The sequence below is a fragment of the Cercospora beticola genome, chromosome 3 (assembly GCF_033473495.1).
Source record: "Cercospora beticola chromosome 3, complete sequence".
Classification (NCBI taxonomy): Eukaryota; Fungi; Ascomycota; class Dothideomycetes; order Mycosphaerellales; family Mycosphaerellaceae; genus Cercospora; species Cercospora beticola.
Window position 1 is genome coordinate 4,118,922 of NC_088937.1, and position 19,986 is coordinate 4,138,907.

Here is a 19,986-nt window from a genome sequence, read left to right on the forward strand (position 1 = left end):
TTCGTGGTTGTGCGACGAGACCACGATTCGCGGATCTGCAGGCCACCGTGCGACCATTCATAAGACTCCCGGACTAGGAGGTACCACTTCGTGAGTACTAAAACGCTGTTTTCTCTCGTCTCTTGTGTCGTCCGACAGTGAACATTCAGTGAGTCTTCGGATGCCGGCTCAATTGATTGCGTCTTCATGCCAAGCAACTGCTTAGATCTTAAACTCCCGCAAGATCACTTCTTTTTCATTGCATGGCATGGTTGCATCTCGTTGTGACACAAACATGTCTACAAACAGCAGCCATCACGGTGCGGAGTTCAGAGCAATTGGAAGCTTTGACGGCGGTGTCTGATTTGATCCTGCTTACGATAGGATAACCCGCTTACGGAGGAATTGAGCTATATTTATCCGGCAATGCCTTCAAAGCTGATAGCTATAAAATGTAGTGACAACCGTACACGCTATTCTCACCAAAATATCCAGTCTCTTCTCTCCATCATTTTAATCAAAGACAATCAGACAAGATGGCCGACTTCGACCAACTCCGCGCCCAATACCTCTTCAACACCAAAGGCCGCGTCGCCGTCGTAACAGGCGGTGGAACCGGCCTCGGCCTCATAACAGCCAAAGCCCTCTGCGCCAACGGCCTCAAAGTCTACATCACAGGCCGGCGCATCGAAAAGCTCCGCGAAGCAGAAATGCACGACACCGAAAGCGGCGGCTCCATCATCGCCCTCCAAATGGACTGCAACGACAAAGAAAGCATCTCCTCTGGCGTCCGCGAAATCTCCTCCAAAGAAAAATTCCTCAACCTCCTCGTCAACAATGCCGGCGTCACGAGTGTGAATTATGGACCCTCGGGTGCTCCGACGGGAAGTGTGGAAGAGATTAGTAAGACGATGTTTGAGAATCAGGATTTTGAGGATTGGTTGGAGATTTATAAAATCAATGTCGCGAGCTATTATTTTACTTCGACAGCTTTCCTCCCTTTACTCATCCGCGCTCGCGAAAACGGCTACTCCGAAGCAGGAAATATCCTCAACATCAGTTCTATCTCGGGAATTACAAAAACTTCTCAAAACGGACAATTCTCGTATAACGCTTCCAAAGCTGCGACTATATCTTTAACTGAACAATTGGCAGTGGAATTTAAGAGACCGGATTTGGAAGTTCGAGTTAATACTTTGGCGCCGGGGTATTTTCCTAGTCAGATGAGTGTTGATAAGGGAGAGGCTGAGGAGAAGGGGAAGGAATTTTATCGCGATTTGGAGGGGTATGGGGTTCCGTTTGGGAGGTTTGGACGGCCGAGGGATTATGCAAAGGCGGTGTTGGGGTTTGCGATGAATGAGTATGTTAGTGGGAGTACGTTGGTTATTGATGGGGGGTGGTTGTTGGCGCATCCGTGAGTGTGGGCATTTGGTAGGAATGTGGATTGGGGAGAGCGGTCAGATTATAGATTGATATGTGGTTGATATTGCTTGTTGAGGATCTTTTTCCCTCGGATTGTAGACAGAAGCGAGAAATCATGTTCTTGTTCGCAGGAGTAGAGTCGTGTGGTTCTTTTCGTCGTCACGGCAAAATGCTGGGATTGTGGGTCGCGCTGTGCGACGGCCGACCAACTTCCAGGCTGCCAGGATGAGAGCATGTGCACATCAAGATACATTGAAGCATCGCTATCATCACTCTTGACATTGACGAGAAGAGATCGTCACGAGTTCAAATGCATGTGCTGATGGAAAGTGCTTGCGAGTCGCTGCCGCGGTGATGACCCATGTCAGCGAGGTCAATGGCCGAGGCAACTCCACCTCATCACAACCTCACTTCAAGCTTTAAGCATAACACTCCACATTTCGGCTGTAGAATCTGCCATTATCACCGTGATCGTTATTCTTAGGCTCTCACCAGACCAAATCTTTGAATCATTAAAGACACTCACATTGATTTCTGTAGCAGACGAAAGCATGCCACGATCACAACGAAAGACACCTGTGATCATCGGAGTCGGCGATGTGGTCAATCGTTCCAAGAAAGTCGAGGATGCCATCGAGCCACTGCAGCTCATGATACAAGCAATAGAAAAAGCTATCCAAGATACAGGACTAGCAGCCTCATCCCTGGCAGAAGTTCAACGCTCAATTGACAGCATATCCGTTGTCAGCACATGGACCTGGCCAGCCGACTATCCAAAACTAATCGCAGAGAGATTAGCTTTCAAGCCTCTACACTCCGAGTACACTATTCATGGAGGCAACCAGCCTGCTAAGCTCGTCGATGAAGCGGCACGTCGGATCTCATTGGGAGAGAACAAAATTGCGGTCGTCACTGGAGGTGAGGCATTAGCATCTCTCACAGCATGCGCCGCTGCCAAGAAGATGCCGCCTCCAGGCTGGACGCCTCCTTCGCAGGACGTGCAATCAGTCTTCTCACCTACAACGCGCGATCTTGTAAAGTCTGAAGAGGATCCCGGTGCTCAACACGACTGCGGAAACCCCATTCAGTTATACCCATTCTACGAGAACTCTTTCCGTTTCCATCGCGGTCAAAGCATCCGGGACAACCACCAAGAATCCGCAAAACTGTACGCCGACTTCGCCAAAGTCGCAGAAAAGAACGAAAATGCCTGGACATACCCTTCACCCGCAAAAACAGAGACCGACATCGCACGAGTCGACAAAAACAACCGCATGATCTGTTTCCCATACCCATTACTCATGAACGCTTTCAACACAGTCAATTGCTCTGCCGCAGTAATCTTAACATCCGCCGATCACGCTCGCGAGCTCGGAATATCCTCAGACAAATGGATCTACCCTCTCGGCGGAGCCGGAACATCCGACTCCAGTGAATTCTGGCTACGACCCGAATACTACTGGTCTCCCTGCATTTCCCGCTCACTCGACGCCGCGCTCGACATAACAAGCGTCAGCAAAGAAGAAATCGACCTCTATGATATTTACTCCTGCTTCCCCATCGTTCCGAAACTGGCAGCTCATCATTTAGGTCTACCAGTCACAGGAGGCAAAAAGAGTTTGACGCTTCTTGGTGGTTTGACGTCGTTTGGTGGAGCGGGAAATAATTATAGTATGCATGCTATTACGGAAATGACGAGACAGTTGAGGAAAGGGAAGGGGAAGACGGGACTTGTACTTGCTAATGGTGGGTGGGTGAGTTATCAGCATGTTTTGCTCATGAGCCGGAGTCCGAGAAGTGATGGGTTGCCGTATCCGGATGAGAATCCTCTGCCGAAGGTTGTGACGGATGTGCAGGTGCCGAAGATTATAGAGAAGGCGGAGGGAGAGGCGATTATTGAGGTCAGTTTCCGTACTCACTGCAGTTCTCTGTCGCATGAAACTAATGTCGGCAACAGACATATACTGTCCAATTCTCTCGTGACGGCAAGCCGGAGCAGGGCTTCGTGATCGGTAGGCTGCTAAAGACTGCTGAACGCTTCATTGCAAACCACGCAGATGCACAAACGTTGACAGAATTGAGTAGCTGGGATGTGGAGCCCATTGGGAGAAGAGGCTGGGTAAGCAGTGGCAAAGATGGGAGAAATTTGTTCACATTTGTTGCTCGGTCTGGTCAACAGCTTTTCAAGCTGTAATGAAATATTACCAACAACAGTTTGCAAAATGCATCTGCGCATTGCGTCGAAACAGGATATCAGTCTTCATACCAAAAAACAGAGCCCTTTCGAGTCTATTCATTCTCATCAATCTGTCTGATAAATCTCATTCTGTGGTCTCTCCTCATAAAATTTATCCCCCTCTCTGCTCTCGTCCTGTTCTTCCAGTTTACTGCTCCCCCATATCAAAAAGCAAAAACTCCGCCTTCTTATTCCCAACGCTCTCCACCTCAACCTTCCCCGGTCCCCTCGCCTTAACAAAAGCCCCATCCCCCTCCCCCAACTCCACATCCCCAACCTTAATCCTCGCCCCACCACTCTTCGGCTGCGTCTTCCCACCCATCACAACATGTAAATAAACATTCCTCTCCCCGTCTTTCACAAGCTCATGCACCACCTTCTTCCCCGGACTCAAAATCGAAGCATCCATACTAACATCCGCGTAAATTTCAATTGGCTCTGTCGCGCCTTCCTTCCCAGAATGTCGATCTTTCGATTCCATGATCCTCACCAATCTATCACTCTTCATCTCATCCGTATACTTCCTCGTACAATAACTCGGTTTCAACCCCCTAACATTCGGCTTCGCCCAAATCTGCAAAAAATGACAATCCTCTTCCTGATTCCTATTATACTCCGAATGACGAATCCCCGTCCCCGCATTCGTGAATTGTACTTCTCCTCTTCTCAATTTCTCTAAATTTCCCATGGAATCTTTATGTTCGAGTTCGCCGCTGACGATATATGACCAGATTCCGAATTCTGCGTGACCGTGTGTTCCGAAGCCTGTGCCGCGTTCGACACGGTCTTCGTTGATTACGCGGAGGGGACCGAAGGATTCGAATGAAGGGTCGTAGTAGGAGGCGAAGGAGAAGGTGTGGAAGGTGTAGAGCCAGCCGTGGTCGGCGTGGCCGCGGGTGTTCCAGGGTCGTTTTGTGATTTTGAGGGGTGAGGAGGTGCCATTGGCGGTCGCGGTTGCTGTGGTTGTGGTGCTCATTGCTCTTTTGGCTGCGGCTGTTGTAGTAGGTTCTGCGACTTGGGCGACTTTGGGGAGAGCTGCTCGGAGGCTGTTGTAGAAAGCCAGTATGATTGCTAGAATCGCTATGAGGGTTGCTGCTGTTTTGAAGTTCAAGGAAACTGGTTTGGGAGACTGTGTGCTTGAAGCTGGTTGCTGTTGTTCTTTGGAAGACATCGGAAGCACCTACTTTGCCGCGAAGGCGGTATTTATACTATCGTGAGCTCGTAGCTAGAAGCATGCGGAATGGTCGATGGAGGATTGCCAATGATGGGAAATAGCTGACAATTGATGACCGACCTCGGTAGTGCGCTTAAATGGCTTCATCGGGACATTTAGCCAGCTTTGTCGGTGAGGATTTCTGTCTTTTTGCTTGCAAAGATGTAGGCAATGCGGACTTCTTCCATTGCGAGTTCTCTTGACATAGTAACGACTCTGTATGCTTTTCAATGCTCAAGCCATGTCTATCACAAATCAGCAGAGATGAGCGGGTAGTGCTTACGCAGAGGTCAAGCATGCGATGAAAGGTGCAGCCAATGGCGAAGATCCTCCCATTCTACGGCTCCACTGCGTCCAGACCGCGTCGTTTGCCATCGTTCACGCGCCAACGCCGTTCACTTTGACCCTGGCGGTCGACGAGGATGAGACAAGTGGAAAGAGAGCTCAGATCGAATGCTGGCATACACAACTGCCAGACAGAAAGGAGAAACGTTTTGTATTGCTCTCGCTGTGGCATTTGTCGAAGTAGATAAGCTTTGCGCCTCATCCACAGTTGCCGACCGGTCCAATGGTTACGAAGGGGTAACGAGAAGGCCTCGCGTACTTTCAGCCTCGATCGCTTGACATCTGATGCCTCGCAGTCCTATCGTCGGACGCTTTTGACTTCTTTCCGGAGTGGGAAGAACTTGCTCGCCTTCCAAATGGGCCTCTTTAGGTTCCGGTCGCCAAGACGAAAGTCCCTGATCGAACTCCTGTCTCTGGCTTTCGTCCTCGGGATCTTGTGGTATTTCTTCCACGGACCTCACCCCGAATATGATCGGCCAGCAGCCAGGTCCAAGAAGGAAGCCGGACAAGCACTGCCATGCTCACAACTGCCAGGAGCAAGTGACGTGATCGTCGCGTTGAAGACAAACACCGCCGAATTGGAAGAAAGGCTGCCAGTCCATTTTGACACCACGCTACAATGTTACCCGAATTACTTACTCTTCTCGGACTGGAAGGAGACATTCCAAGGCCATGACATTCGGGACGCGTTGGTTTCTGTAGATCAAACTATCAAAGGCTCTCATCCTGACTTTGAGCTATGGCGAAGACTGCAGAAAGGTGGACCTGATTCTCTGGAAGACGAAGAAATGTGGGCATCAGAAGATACGACGCGGAAAGAAGACAAGTGGATGTGGCTACCGATGATCCAGAAGACCTTCGCCGAGCAGCCAGATCGGAAGTGGTATGTCTTTCTGGAGTCCGACACCTATATGTTGTGGGGTAATCTGCTCACCTGGCTCAATACTCTGGATCCGGAGAAACCACATTACATTGGTGCCCGCAAAGAAAGCCATACTTTGTCGTTTGCATTGGCTGGAGCTGGATTCGTGCTCTCACATGCAGCCGCCAAGGCTGCTGTTGATGTATTTGAGAAGAAGAAGCCTGTTTGGGAAGGACTCACAAAGGAAAGTCCGTCTGGTGATGAAGTTGTGGCAGGTATGATGGAAGCTGTGCAGGCCCCTTTGACTCCAGCTTGGCCCATCTTTCAGCGCCACAAACCAGCAGAAATTGACTACACCACGCACAGTGATGGGAGAAGGCTGTGGTGCTATCCTTCGATTTCGTACCATGGCCTGGTCGCGGCTGAGATTGCGGAGCTTTGGAAGTTCGAGCAGCAATGGCTCAAGGATAAGGTATTTTTCCTTCGGTTGATGTCTTGAGATATCGAGCTGACAGTTGCCAGCCAAACACAGTGATCCGCCACAGCGATGTCTTCAACTCCTACATCATGCCTCGCTTGTTGATCAGATCTGGTCGAGTTGATGACTGGGACAACTTGAGTGGCGACTTCTCCAACGGCACTCCGGCGGAATCCGTGGATCAATGTCGCGACATGTGCGTCGGCCGAATGGAGTGCGTGCAGTTTGCCTTCTCCAACGGCACCTGTGAGTTCTCGCCAATCCCGAAAATGGGCATCCACCGAAGAGGAGTGCGTTCGAGGTGGATGCTCGCCAGAGCGAAGGACTTCGCCGACAAGATGGAAGCTTGCGCCGGCGATGAGATGTGGCTGTCTGTCAATGGCACTGTTCCGAGCGCGCCTCCACTGCCCACGCAAACAGCGTCCGACGAGTGGAGGTAGAGCACAACACTCTGTATCATCTGCGAAAACGGCTGGGCCTTGGCATCATCGCCCATGAAGTGAGCTTGACAATGCAGCCTCGACCGTTGAGCGTGAGCAACTGAAGCAAACCACCTCAGGCAGCAGCAGACGCATGGGAGCGGCCCGCTCGCACGTGAAGGCAAACAAGCGGCGGCACGCGTACACCAAGCAATCCAAAAAGCTATTTCGATGCATGCAGCAGCTTCGTCCAGAAACTCCCCCAAAACCTCACCCGGAGTCCGAGCCGTCAATCAACAGTAGGTGCCGCGGGCATCGCCGACTCGGCCATCTACCATGGCGGGACCAGCTAAATCACGTCTGTTGCCAAGCACTGGGGTAGTGACGGCCATTCCGAAGTGCGTTTCATTCCAGGCGCTGTTCAAGGAAGGATCTCTCAGCCAAGAGGAGGTCAGAGAGCAATTCGACAGGCTGCGAGGCGTCGTGGGTGGGATGGTAGAGAAGACAGGGCATTATTGCCGCTGTTGCGATGGCATGTACAACACTCCTGGGTGCAAGAATAGCCGTTGCTCCAGTCCTACAACGTCCACGACGTACTGGACCACAAGATAGTGCAGCATCTGCCATGCCTGCACTGGCAAGAGGGACCGCCTCTGCCTGGCTAACACCAGTGCCAGCGGACATGGATCGACGGAACATGATCAGCAGCATGACCATAGAAGTAGAGGCTTGAATGGTATGAAGACGCATTCGGGCGACGAGACAGCCAACTGCGTGCCATTCTACTCGATCTCGTCACGCACACATCTTCTCTCAATGGTAACCTCGCTACAATCGTACATATGATTCCTGGCGGCACATCTTGTCAAGCACATGTGACAATGCAGCTTTGGCCAGCGGGGGCTTTAGCTTCTGCAGCAAGACTAAAGCGGGTGGCGTGCATGTGACAGCAAACAAGTGCCTCGCGCTTCCTACCAAACAACTGGCTCAGCAGACATCTTGTGTCAGCACTTTCAAAAAAGCCCGACAAACACCCTCGCTCGCAGCTGAACCAATCCAAGGACCATCAACAACGTGCATCATCCCTTGACCACTCTCTCGCACAAAGCACACAGCGCAGACCTCACGAGTCCACCGGCGCCGTCGCAGTCATGCCTGATACGACTTCTTACCAGAACATCTTCAAGGATAAGGAGTACTCCGACATCATGATCAAGTTCTTGGGGCGTGAAATTCCCTGCCACAAGGTTGTCATCTGCACGCAATCGGAGTACTTTAAGAAGCTATGCGGAAAGGCGTCGTCCTTTGTCGAGAGCAAGCAGAAGGTCATCGAGCTGAAGGAAGATGACCCCGACGCTGTTGAAGGAATTATTTGACAGCTCTACTTCGGAAGTTATCTCTCCAACACCACACCCAAGGACAACAACTGGAAATTTCATGCTGAGGTCGTCAAAGCGGCCAACAAGGTATGTGGTCTAGAGAGACGAACAGCGAGCTTATCATTGACGTTCAACCAGTACCTGATCCCCAAAGCAGCACAAACGGCCTCTGCCGCCCGCATGAAGCTGCTCGATGGAGAGGACGATGCTCTGACCCAGAAGGCCGTCGAGTTGCAGAAGAAGCATATCAAGAATCTGTTGATCGAGCCACGATTCGTCGCTAGCCTGACGACAGCGGAGGTTCGCGAACACTTTGACAGATTTCGGAAGATGTTTGGGGGCTCTCTCGAGAGTCGTGGACCAGTGTGCAAGATCTGCGGGAGACTTTGTGAGGGCAACAAATACGGAAACTATGTTGTCTGTGACTGCACCGGCAATAGGGTGCGTGTGTCCGATGCGGACTACATCGTCATCTTTCCTACCAAGGAATGAAGTCGTTGCGTGGACCTGGTAAGAGCACAACTGTTCGAGGCGAGGTCTCGCGATTTCGATAAGTGACAGTTGGCAGGGACTGGTTGGCTCAGCTGAGCATTACGTCTACAGTTCTTGCTTCACGAGAAGACAAGCCGGATGGGCGAATCATGAGTATGGCCTCGAGCAACAGATATCCTCTAGATAGGCCAGAATACAAGTATGCGTTTCTCTGATCTTTAGCAACGCGACTTACTGGTTGCTCTTGGAGGCGCAGGCTCAGCCGGTGAGTTCTAGCAGGTGAATGAGATCGCAACACGTCCAGCGGTGCCGGCCCGCCCGTGTGGTGAATGAGTGCAAAAGAATTGTCTAGTGCTTGCACCGACCGACTCGTCCCATCTGGAATTTCGGTCGACATACTCCCAGTGCAGCACAAAGGCTGCGACGCAAACATCGAAAGGCGCCCTTCAGCACCGACACTACTTCACTCCCCTCCTCTCCCTGCGGGCTCACCAACGCGCGCAGAGCGTGCGCCGTAAAGCTACTGCATCAACATATCTATAACACTCCAGTCACCATCATGGCGAATCGTTTGCCCACCACGCAAGCGCAAGCTGAAGCCCCAGCCGAGAAGAGTCTCAGCAAGACGCTGTACGACGACGAGAACTATTCCGACGTTACCATTGAATACTCTGGTCGCCAGTACCACGGCCACAAAGCAGTCCTCTGCACCCGATCCGAATACTTTGACAGGCTCTGTGGGAGAAACTCTCAGTTCGCTGAGAGCACACGAAAGGTTATCAAGTTGGAGGAAGACGACGCGACTGCCGTCGAACGTATGATTGTCCACCTTTACGGCGGCCCCTACGTTCCCTCTACGATGAAGGACAACGAGTGGCAGTTCCACGCCGAGATCACTCGTGTTGCCGACAAGGTACGCTATTCATCCCTCTTGCGCGTGAAAATCGTCCTGTTGCTAATGAGTATCAGTACCTCGTCCCTGGATTGGAATCCAAGGCACTCGTCAAGTGCGTCGAACTCCTCGCCGCCATCGTCGAACCTAGTAAAGTGTGCGACGCCGTCCTCGAAATCAAGAGCAAATTCAATGACATCGACGCCCTCACCAAGCAGGCCACGGCCATGGAAGAATCCCACATCGATGCCCTTCTGCAGCATCCGCGATTTTGTAGAAGCTCTCAGCGAGGATGAGAAGAGCGAGCAGCTCTTAAAGGTGTCCGCGAAGCTCTCGATGGTGTCCGAGCAGCGCTCTGAGCTGTGCGATGCCATCCGCTGCCAGGTTGAGAAGAAGGGATGGATCTGCAGCAAGTGTGACCGCATCTACGAGTACCAAGTAACATGCGTGAAACCAGCGTGCAACGGTTCCACCAAGGCCTCAAAGTACTGGATTCCGATGAGGTAAATCTGGCCTGAGATCTTTTCTACGGGACTGTTTGGTGCAGCAATTGGAGAGATACAATGTCGGCGCTGTCCACTTTTGCGGCCCATGTTATAGCTTCACAGGCGAAAGGAATCGCTTTCGTACGCATTGGCAGAGAGATCGACGGAACATGAGCACAGAAACAGAAACGAAAACTCGAAGCAGGATACTTCGGATCAAAGGAAGCGACTCGTATGGGCAGCGCGACGCGCCATAGAGTAGAGTTGAGGGCGAGTCTGTCAAGCGGACATATCCTATCAATGCGCAATACAAAATTCCTCTCTATCCATCTCCAGATACATCTCAGTCCCTAAAACGCATAGCACAACGACCGGACATGCTAATTACAGGCTTGATGCATCTTTCAGAGCTTCCTCTCGATCCTTGTATCTCGTACTTCGCTCTCGTGCAAGATTCTAAATCCTGACAGGGAACTTCTTCGTAGTCGTTGTTTGAGACTGAAAGGAATGCTAACGTGGTGCCACCATATTCAAGAAGGTGCAGGAGACATTCATTTTGGCAGGAATGCAAGGATGTAATCTCTGAGGACTACAGGGACATCGAGTCGTGGGGAAAGCTGACGTGAGATGGAAGCAGTATTGAACTAGGACTACGATCGTACAAGAGCAAGAGCGTTCATTGATTGATCTGAAAAGCAAGCGGCTTCGAAATATCTCTGCTAGATATGCAATGGACGAAGGAGTACGAGAGACATGTCACAAGATTATTAATCGCATGCTGCTTCGACTTTATAGTTCGCGAATGCCGAGGGTATATGCGATACCATCGCAACATGGTGATGGTCATGATCAGGCTGTGTAAGAACCTGAACGCGGCTGCCAACCACTCGGCACTCTGATCCGTCTACCTTAGGTCACCGCATAAACCGCTTCAAGCTCTTCCCCAGATAGCCACGAGACAGCAAGAGCTTGTCAACATGTCAACCAATCGTACCGCCACTTGTGAAGCTTATCCTTGCCAAAACATGAACTCTATTGAGTCTTGAGTTTCAAAACCCATCATGATGATGAGTGATGGGTGCTCGTTACGGCCGATCGTAGACGCAGACCATAATAAGCACTATTGAATCTTCTGGTCTCGCTATCGGTGAGGTGATACCGGCTGTGTATCAATGCCGAAGGCCGAGCATGTCTAGGAGTATGTATACGGCGCGGTCCAACGAAACCGCAGGAAGCTAAATTGTATCCCAGTTTACAAGTCTTGTGGTATCGGCCCAGAAAACCTCCAAACATGGCAGCCACTGCAGTAGGTGACAACTCTTGAAGCGCTGATTTCTAGATAATCCCGTTCACTGACCGTTGTCAGGAACAAACCGGTGTCAAGGTTGGCGGAGGCCAACGAAGTTTCCATCAAGATTCCGAGGCGCCGTATATGCTGCCAAATGAGTACGCTTCCTCACTGGACACTTTCGCAAATGCGATCGAGCTGAGGCGTTCTGTAGCTCCGCGGAACACGCTCGTCTCGAACGACAGTCAAGAGTCTTGTCCGCACTCATGAACCACAAAATTCCTCATGCACCGCTTGACCCAAACAAGACGCAACGCCTGCTCGATATCGGCTGCGGTACAGGCTATGTGACCAAGACCTTGGCGGACAAATTCCCAAATGCCCAAGTCTACGGCGTAGACCTCACTCCCGTCCCACAAATCCGAGAATATCCTCCCAACGTGCGATTCCTGCAAGGAAACATCGTGACCCAATCCCCAGCAGAATGGAAACCTCTTAATAGCGACGCCAGCTTGACCGAGCACGAGAATGTCTTCGACCTATGCTTCGAAAGACTTTGCGTGAATACAGTTCCAGACGCTCCAGGTTTCCTCAAACGAGAATTTCATCTCCTCAAACCCGGAGGCTGGATCGAAATGCACGAGCTCGGTAGACCAACAGTTCTCAGGGATGGCTCCAAAGCATCTCAGATGGACGTAATAGAAAAAATAGAGGATCTCTACTCAGAAAAGACCGGCGCGGTAATGCGACCCGGCGACTTGGCAGCAGACTGGATGCGGGAAGTCGGTTTCATCAACGTACAAACTCATGAGTATTTATGGCCAATCGATATTGCTGGTGCAAGCCCAGAGCTCCGAGCGGAATTGAGCGATATTGCGGATGGCACCCTCGCTCGGGATCAGGTGGATGTTGTGACAAGCATAATTACGCGGATGAATATGCGAGGTGTGCTAGACGACGCTGAAGCCAGCGCCATGATCGAGGACACCAGAGCATTTTATCTTTCAGATGTTCAGAAGTATTATAGGTTTATTGTAACTATTGGTCAGAAGCCGGAATAGGAGCTCGAACTTGGTCGAGTTGGGAATGGAAATCGTTATCTCTGGATCTTTAAACGAAACAGGCCGGGGCATGATGTTTCATTCATGCTTGAAGTCTCAATTGATGCAGAAAAGACCTCGAAGTCGTTTTCCCAGATTATGCTTCTTCTTAGTGTTGTCGCCGCCAGCTGCATCGTGCTCTTTTGATTGGTGATCTGCTTGGCCATGTACTCCGTCCTTCTCCAGTTCTTCTGCTGCGAGCACAGCAGCTTGTCGATTGCGTCCAATACGCTCCCAAGCGCTCTCTTGTTGGACGGGCGTGCTGGCCAACTCATCATGGTGCCGGTGCGGCGGAACGTATCTATCATCGATACGAGACTCAGGATGGACTTCTGAATAGCCTAGATGCATCTCACTCTGCAATTGCTGATCCATGTTCACTGATCTGTCGATGGACGATTCGTGCTGATCATTCCTGGCCGTGGAGTAGCTGTACTGTGACGTGACCAATGCCTCACGCGGCTCGTATGGACTCCTCTCAGCCATTTGGACACAGACGGGATGCTTACAAAGTAGACGTTAGTGTCCACAAACCCGCCAGGTCTATTGCATCGTTCATGCTTTCGTTGTGGCAACAATGGACACCACTTCGCCGCCTTTAGTTTGGCTGCCGCTGTCAAGGCTTCTTTGTTCGAGATCCCGCATTCCACGACCTTCAATGGCGCCAAGTAAGCGTATTTCTTTGTCCAATTTCCTGCAGCCCGGAGCGTGCTACCCTGTTGGTACTTTTGTGTACGTACCTCGCATCCTGCCCTTAAGGTTCTTTCTGAATCGCATAGCCAACACCAGCGCCGTTGCGAGACAGCAAGCCAAGATGACGTATACGATGATAGCAGTAGGGCCATCGGCTCGCCAGCTCCATTTCGATTTTGGCTTTTCAAACAGACAAGACCGTTTGGACTCTAGGTCGCCATTGATGGCAGATATGCAGATTTCCGGTATTTGTGTAGCAACAGTGGAGTCGATAGCCACGACTGTGCTTCGGTCATAGATGACAATATCATCAGAGTGATGGTCGACATAAGCTAGAAATCCAGCCCAGTGGTCATCAGCCTCCCATGTGAGATGCACGGCAGTCTCATTCACGATCTCTGACCGTAGCTGCGATGGTGCCTGCGGCGCTTGAGTCGTGCCAGGCCTCACCGGCCGGCCGAATGTGAATAGACTGCCTCCCTCGGGGTCTGTCCAGATAGAAACAGACACGTCCAAAATAAAGCCAATGATGCTGTATTGCCCAGACTCCAGCCCTTCGAGCTTGGCAGACTGTTTCCGAGTTCCGGCATGCAGTTGAAGATTGTTTCGCATTCTGTTTGCATACGCCACATCATACTGGGTGATGTTCCATTCATCCGCATCTTTCGGAGGTGACCAGCTCACTTCGAAACCCAAAGCAGTTGGTTTGGTGCGCACGTTCCTAGGAGGTGGCCCAGTTCTTCTATCCGATACGGCGGTGACAGATTCACTCGACCACTCCCCGCAACGCTGTCCTAAGCAGGATCGGACCTGATATTCGTATTGAATACCAGCATGCGGAAGAATGGTATCTGACCGGTTCATGCCAACTCCGTATTCGGTGATCCAATCCTCGTCGCCGCTGCGTCGTCGTACGTTGAAGTCTGGGATGCCAAACGGTCTGTCCCAAGTGACAGTGATACCCATCGAGCTTCCAAAGGCTTTGATGTTAGTTGGTGGATCGACAGCACGATCCGTCCACGTATCGGGAATCTGAACAGGCTGCTGGCCGATGGCGTAGTGGTCGATGAAAGCTTGTGAAAACGCATGCGCGATTTGATACGCTCCAAGGTCGTTCGGATGAAGTCCATCGACCGTCGAGGTGCAGTTGCGGTTGGGGCCACAAGTGTACACTCCGGCAACGTCCGCGTAATGCACTGGTGAGTCTACCGTGCTCCAGGATGAATATGTAGCATTGAGAAGTTCGTTGTATGCTGATGTCCGTGCTTCGAGGTCTGCATCGGCCAGTTGCTCGTGAACTACGTTGCCGATGATGAACTTCGTGTTAGCTCTGTTGGCGCGTGCCTTGTCCACAATAGTCTTGATCCTCTCGAGCAGTTCTTCGGGCCTGGCACCGCCCCATGACAAGTCGTTGAAGCCCAGTAGAATGAGAAGCATTTCCGGTTCGAACTCCTCGACGCGGGCCAGTATAAGACCCTGGACCCGCTCGGCCTTCTCGCCAGAAGTCGCGAAGTGGTGTGCGTCAAAGTCGGACGGGACTTCCTTGGCATAGCCCCATTCAATTCTAGGGAACTCGTCAAGAACCTCTAGCCCCTGCGCCGGAAGCTCCATCAGTCGTGGTGGCTGTGGAGGATGGTTAGGCATGGGCGCGCAGACACCTGAAATGTCAGTGATTTGTCGACGGCGCTGGAGGTATCGCGCTTACCAGTGTAAGGGCCAACGAAATTGAAAGGTGTGTTGGTCGACTTGAGCCATTCCCAGAGTCGGAATCTCCAGGTGGTATCTGCTTCGAAACCATGGGTGATGCTATCACCGACAAGCATCATCTTGAGTGGCGCGGCATCCTGCTTCTTGGACAGACTGTTCCTCATTGTCTCAGGCGCCACGTGCTCGGCATTCTGCATGGCGAAAGCTATCGCGATGCTTGCAGCAACGCCCAGCAACTTTGAGACCCCCATCGCTTATGAAATTTCTAGATGAGCATAGTCAGTAAGTCAGTGCAGAGATGATGTACAAATGGTGCGAAAGCAGCAATTCCTCAGGAGATGTGCTGACCAGGTCCTGGATCTAGCACGCCAAGCAGAGGAAGTTGAATCGCCGAGGCAGGCGCTGGAAGAAACCTAGTTTTCACAGAGAGGCGGCAGGCCTGTGCCACAGTACGGTCGCACGCCGCACGCAGATCTCTTCGTTTTTGAAGGATCCATTCTGGTCATATTCGCGTATAAGGAGGGAGCACACAAGCATCCTCGCAGCTCATCGTGAGCGCAATGAGACGGCGCGTTCTGGCCTGCTCGCCATCTCTTCGGCTGTGCGGCGAGGGCCGTGCTGGTGAAAGCGTGAATAGCAGTGCGCATGTTGAGCACGACACTTGGGTGGACTTTGCTGGCTTGACCGCAGAGACCTAGCTTGAACACGCGAGCGAAGATTGGGGAGGTGAAAAGTCACAGGTGAAGTTGAAGAGCGGACCGGGTTCTTATGTTGTGCTACTCATGGCCGCAGGGATGGCTCGGACCTACTTCCTGCCTCCGTTAAACGAGGTATACGAGTTGTTGATCGCTCAACCGTCACTCCCAAACAGCTGCTCATCCCAAGACTTCCATATAAATACCTCCATCACGCCCGCGTGGATGTAGAACTCGTGTCCACAAGGCCCTTACGCAACCTCTGACACCCGCGACAATCGGTACCAGCACCAGCTCAGTCGTGCAGGCATGCGCCTGTGAAGCGCTGGAGACGCAGAGGATACAATGCGACGGTAGTCATCCAGATGGAGTCCATGAAGCCAGCCGGATCTCGAAGCCTCTCACTATTTCATCACAAACACTTGTTGAAGTTGCCAAGGCGAGTGTTACTTCCCCTTTAGGACAGGCGCATCTGGCTGCACATCCTTCGTCTTCACCATCGGACCCGTAATCTGGTCGCGTTTGACAGCAAAGACCCGTCTCCGCATAGAACGGCTATTGTAGGAGGTGGGAGCTTCGCACAGCCTGGCTTGGCGGACGACTTGGACCACTGGAGCTTATCCGCAGCCCTCGTTCAGTGCCACGCGAGATTCTGTGCTTAAGTACATCAGGCTTCCAGCATCTGGATCCACGGCAGGTTGGTGCCAATCAGCGATCCATCACACTATCACGCGATGTATGCCACGCGCTTGTGGCGGAAGCCCATGCAATAATGAAGGCAACCTCGAGCGAAGTCTAGATGGCACTTTGAACTCTACGAGCGAAAAGGACGCAGCCCTATAACACCTTGCCGCGTCTTGCCCGTAGGATCCATCTGTCGTAAGCTGCTATAAATTGCGCAACACAGCGCTTTGCTTCCAGCGTCGCGGAGCTGTGTCCAGTTGGGCCAGATCCACACCTTCTGATTCGTCGGCTGTTTGAACGCATGTTTCGCGCCCGAAATTGTCAGTGACCGCGGACGCGAAATTGTTGATTGTTTCGTGCTGAGCAAGACCATTTACCCGGCTGTTCTGACACGTTGTCATGAATCAGTAGTCACTTCTTAGACGAGCTGCACGCCTTAAAGACTTGCGGTCTGAGCACTGAAGAACCTGGCACAAGTTCAGCATTTCCCTCGTCCTGCGACATCTCCGACTTGCCAGAACAGAACACCGAATACTCATCACAATGCGACAGGCACAAATAACAGAATGGGGCTCAATACCGCGGCTGATAGACGTGCCCGATTTGCCAGCTCCTTCACCAGATGAAGTCCGCGTCAAAGTCGAAGCGACCGGCGTTCATCGAGTGGTACGATCAAGAGCAAGCGGAAAGCACTACTCCGCCGAGCACCTTCCTCACATCCCCGGCATCGACGGCGTAGGGACGACAGAAGACGGAAAGCGAGTCTACTTCCTCACCTTCGCGACTGGCACAATATCAGACTATATCAATGTCTCAAAATCCTCAATATTTCCAGTCCCAGAAGACGTGTGCGCACGACAGATAGCCGGAGCCCTCAACCCCGCTATGTCCTCCTGGATGGCCTTCAAAGGGAGAACATCAAATTTACCACCAGACTTCACCGTCCTCATCCTCGGCCCAACATCAGCTAGCGGAAGAGTCGCAATATCACTCGCCCGCGCCCTCGGAGCAAAGAAAGTCATCGGAGCAGCACGAAATACAGCAGCACTAGAAAAACTCGACTTGGACCAAACCATCACAATCGCCTGCGAGCCGGAACAAACAGACTTCAGCAACCTCGACGATGTCGACGTAGTACTAGACTACGTCTACGGACCTCTCGCAACACATCTCTTCGAATCACTTCAAACTCCAAAACCTGTACAATACGTGCATATTGGAGCGCTGTCGACAACGGAAATTTCACTTCCTGGTCACGTCTTGAGATCGAAAGATATCACAATACGAGGGTCCGGCCCAGGATCATGGTCGATGCAATCTTTTATGAAAACGTTGCCGGATTTGCTAGCTGCAATGAGACATGTTCAAGAACAGCCGATTAAAGTTGCGAAGTTTGAGGATGTAGAGCAGGAATGGGAGCATTGTGGGCCGGAGAGGTTGGTATTTGTGCCTTGAGGAGGCAAGGTGGAAACGGGAAATGAGAGCATGAGATACATACGATTCGATACGACACAAAAGCATAGCAGATGTCCCTGATGATTATGAGGTTTTGAGATACTACTACTGAGAGACATGGCCTCAACAAACCTGGGAGATTTCTTTGGTCGGAGTTGACTGCTTTTCAGCAGTCTATGCATGAGCCTCATTGCCGCTGTCGCCCAGAGCCAAATCTCTCAAACTCTCCCCATCAACTCGCAGCTGGACCCAGTCCGTCATTTGTACGGCACCCAAGCTCTTGTAGAATTCCAGACTAGGCTCGTTCCACTTCAAACAGCTCCATTCCAATCTTCCGCCATCGATCTTGAGCACCTCCTGCGCCAACGCGCGTATCAACAGCTTCCCGTATCCTCTCTTTCTGTACTGCGGCCGCACGAACAAGTCCTCCAAATAAATCCCCGGCTTGCTTCGCCAAGTGCTATAGTTGTTGAAGTACATTGCCATGCCGGCGACTGCACCAGGATTGAGTCCAGCGTTCTTGTCGGCTTCAGACAGGGTGGCAGGATGTCGGAGGATGAGAGTTTTGGCGTAGCCTGGGTTCGTGTGCTGAGTTGATGCCTGCGAGCCGGGTGCTGAAGGAGCGAAAGTGAGGGTACGAGCGAGGGATTCCTCTGTGGCTTCGACTTTGCTGGCTGCTTTCTCGTAGTCGGCGAGCTCTTTGATCATGGCAAGAATCTCTGGGACATCTGCAGTCTGGTCAGTTGAAGCTATCTGAGAGCAGCCAAATGAAAGTCCAACCTTCACGCGTCGCGTGAGCGATCGAAGGTTGTTGTCCACTCATCGTGGCGCTTACGGCGATGCTGAGCTCCAGGTCGAAGCCCTCAGTCTTGTTTTAGTCCAGAAGTGGTATGAACTTGCACAACTTGACGCCCTTCGGGTGGGGGCCGTGTTGCACAGTCCAGGGTCTGTATCCACTTCGCGGCTATATCCGGCCCAGATGTGAAGGACTCATGTAGGCGCGATATGGTGCCCATTTCTCCAATGTGTGTTGTTGGTCATCCTCCAACGAGGTCGTGCATGCTGAGTTCGTCGGCAACTTCGTTGGCGGCTGCCAACATGGACTGAGCGAGGTTCTGATGGCCCCATATCACCCGCCACTTGTTCGTGGAAGTGTCGTGGATCATGTAGGGGCAAGTGGAAAAGACGTCCGCCCAAAGCCGTTGCATGAAGCGCTCCGTGATCTGATGCGTTTTGCGATTGCCGTACACTTCTTTGTCGATGCGTCCTTGGATCACAATGGCTTCCAATGCGGTGTACTTCCCAAAATGTGCAAAGGGTCGTGTCTGTGGGTTGCTGCGTCGGGGAACATGGATCTGGGGCATATTCTTGCCCCGTGCCCAATCTCGAAGCTGTTCCCAGTCCTTGGTTGGCAATGGTGGCAAAATGCGGTCGAGTAGGTCGGCATACCATTTGCGATGCAGATTGTGCACACGCTTCTGAGGCATTGGGAGCCCTCTCGCATTGGTGGCAGGGACGCTCGGCTTGAGGCTCTTTGGATTTCTGCGGGTGAGCGCGGGCGGTTGATTCAGCTGTTGCGATTCGGCAAGAGCATAGAGAGCGATAGTCCGCGCTGTCTTCTCTTTCATAGCTTGAATCAAATTCTCTCTCCCGGCGGTGGCCATGAGTGGCTGCAATAGCTCGTGTCTTCGATAGCCAGTCCTCCCGTACGTATGGCTGAGCACCTGGAGCAGTGATTTGCGTTCTCCAGCATTTGCATCCTGCAGCATCCGGAGTTTCTTACGATCGAGCTGTAGCAGGCCTGCCTCGCGTTCGGCGTAATTTGGATCGTTGCGTCGATCCCAGACACGAAAGGCTCGTTTTTTGCTGTGTTCAAGGGCCTTTGCCTTGAAGAAGGTGCGAGCATTGGGATCTGGCAAGTAGGATGCCTCTCGGAGTATCGCTCGAAGGAGACTTCTGTACTCAATACTGGCTCGCGAATTTGGGCCAAAGCCAAATTGCATGCTCCCTGCTCTTTTCACCACGCTCTGCGCTTGAGCGGACGGTGTCTGGAGCGTCGCATAGTTGGCGATGTGCTGCCCTCGAAAGGAAACACATGCTGCACGAGTTTGTCCTCGCGCCAGACAGAAACTCATATCATCGCCATTACAAGTGAGAGTGTG

At 51.9% G+C, this 19,986-nt stretch overlaps 13 protein-coding genes across 13 annotated transcripts; 8 read left to right on the forward strand and 5 right to left on the reverse strand.

Annotated features, from left to right (window-relative positions):
• Nucleotides 1-515: 515 nt before the first annotated feature.
• On the forward strand, nt 516-1,397 carry RHO25_005595 (uncharacterized protein; the record flags this gene model as incomplete). The annotated part of the gene is made up of 1 exon (XM_023596485.2): nt 516-1,397. The coding sequence occupies one exon, from the start codon at nt 516-518 to the stop codon at nt 1,395-1,397; it is 882 nt and encodes a 293-aa protein (XP_023457478.1).
• Nucleotides 1,398-1,952: 555 nt separating this feature from the next.
• RHO25_005596 (uncharacterized protein) lies at nt 1,953-3,595 on the forward strand (the record flags this gene model as incomplete). The annotated part of the gene is made up of 2 exons (XM_023596486.1): nt 1,953-3,302; nt 3,359-3,595. 2 exons carry the CDS (start codon nt 1,953-1,955, stop codon nt 3,593-3,595), a joined length of 1,587 nt encoding a protein of 528 aa, XP_023457477.1.
• A 190-nt stretch (nt 3,596-3,785) lies between these two features.
• On the reverse strand, nt 3,786-4,808 carry RHO25_005597 (uncharacterized protein; the record flags this gene model as incomplete). Its single annotated transcript, XM_023596487.2, has 1 exon — nt 3,786-4,808. One exon carries the CDS (start codon nt 4,806-4,808, stop codon nt 3,786-3,788), a length of 1,023 nt encoding a protein of 340 aa, XP_023457483.1.
• A 743-nt stretch (nt 4,809-5,551) lies between these two features.
• On the forward strand, nt 5,552-6,975 carry RHO25_005598 (uncharacterized protein; the record flags this gene model as incomplete). Its single annotated transcript, XM_023596488.2, has 2 exons — nt 5,552-6,529; nt 6,580-6,975. The coding sequence occupies 2 exons, from the start codon at nt 5,552-5,554 to the stop codon at nt 6,973-6,975; spliced, it is 1,374 nt and encodes a 457-aa protein (XP_023457482.1).
• Nucleotides 6,976-8,105: 1,130 nt separating this feature from the next.
• On the forward strand, nt 8,106-8,330 carry RHO25_005599 (uncharacterized protein; the record flags this gene model as incomplete). The annotated part of the gene is made up of 1 exon (XM_065602674.1): nt 8,106-8,330. One exon carries the CDS (start codon nt 8,106-8,108, stop codon nt 8,328-8,330), a length of 225 nt encoding a protein of 74 aa, XP_065458746.1.
• Nucleotides 8,331-8,513: 183 nt separating this feature from the next.
• Nucleotides 8,514-8,825, forward strand: RHO25_005600 (uncharacterized protein; the record flags this gene model as incomplete). Its single annotated transcript, XM_023596489.2, has 1 exon — nt 8,514-8,825. The coding sequence occupies one exon, from the start codon at nt 8,514-8,516 to the stop codon at nt 8,823-8,825; it is 312 nt and encodes a 103-aa protein (XP_023456490.2).
• Nucleotides 8,826-9,384: 559 nt separating this feature from the next.
• On the forward strand, nt 9,385-10,013 carry RHO25_005601 (uncharacterized protein; the record flags this gene model as incomplete). Its single annotated transcript, XM_023596490.1, has 2 exons — nt 9,385-9,738; nt 9,795-10,013. 2 exons carry the CDS (start codon nt 9,385-9,387, stop codon nt 10,011-10,013), a joined length of 573 nt encoding a protein of 190 aa, XP_023457481.1.
• Nucleotides 10,014-11,493: 1,480 nt separating this feature from the next.
• RHO25_005602 (uncharacterized protein) lies at nt 11,494-12,551 on the forward strand (the record flags this gene model as incomplete). Its single annotated transcript, XM_023596491.1, has 3 exons — nt 11,494-11,508; nt 11,569-11,648; nt 11,705-12,551. The coding sequence occupies 3 exons, from the start codon at nt 11,494-11,496 to the stop codon at nt 12,549-12,551; spliced, it is 942 nt and encodes a 313-aa protein (XP_023457485.1).
• A 96-nt stretch (nt 12,552-12,647) lies between these two features.
• Nucleotides 12,648-12,965, reverse strand: RHO25_005603 (uncharacterized protein; the record flags this gene model as incomplete). Its single annotated transcript, XM_065602675.1, has 1 exon — nt 12,648-12,965. One exon carries the CDS (start codon nt 12,963-12,965, stop codon nt 12,648-12,650), a length of 318 nt encoding a protein of 105 aa, XP_065458747.1.
• Nucleotides 12,966-13,145: 180 nt separating this feature from the next.
• Nucleotides 13,146-15,187, reverse strand: RHO25_005604 (uncharacterized protein; the record flags this gene model as incomplete). Its single annotated transcript, XM_023596492.2, has 3 exons — nt 13,146-13,243; nt 13,331-14,941; nt 14,989-15,187. 3 exons carry the CDS (start codon nt 15,185-15,187, stop codon nt 13,146-13,148), a joined length of 1,908 nt encoding a protein of 635 aa, XP_023457484.2.
• Nucleotides 15,188-16,912: 1,725 nt separating this feature from the next.
• Nucleotides 16,913-17,824, forward strand: RHO25_005605 (uncharacterized protein; the record flags this gene model as incomplete). Its single annotated transcript, XM_023596493.1, has 1 exon — nt 16,913-17,824. One exon carries the CDS (start codon nt 16,913-16,915, stop codon nt 17,822-17,824), a length of 912 nt encoding a protein of 303 aa, XP_023456652.1.
• Nucleotides 17,825-17,998: 174 nt separating this feature from the next.
• On the reverse strand, nt 17,999-18,647 carry RHO25_005606 (uncharacterized protein; the record flags this gene model as incomplete). The annotated part of the gene is made up of 2 exons (XM_023596494.2): nt 17,999-18,552; nt 18,605-18,647. The coding sequence occupies 2 exons, from the start codon at nt 18,645-18,647 to the stop codon at nt 17,999-18,001; spliced, it is 597 nt and encodes a 198-aa protein (XP_023456653.1).
• Nucleotides 18,648-18,861: 214 nt separating this feature from the next.
• Nucleotides 18,862-19,827, reverse strand: RHO25_005607 (uncharacterized protein; the record flags this gene model as incomplete). Its single annotated transcript, XM_023596495.1, has 1 exon — nt 18,862-19,827. One exon carries the CDS (start codon nt 19,825-19,827, stop codon nt 18,862-18,864), a length of 966 nt encoding a protein of 321 aa, XP_023456654.1.
• Between the last annotated feature and the right edge of the window lie 159 nt (nt 19,828-19,986).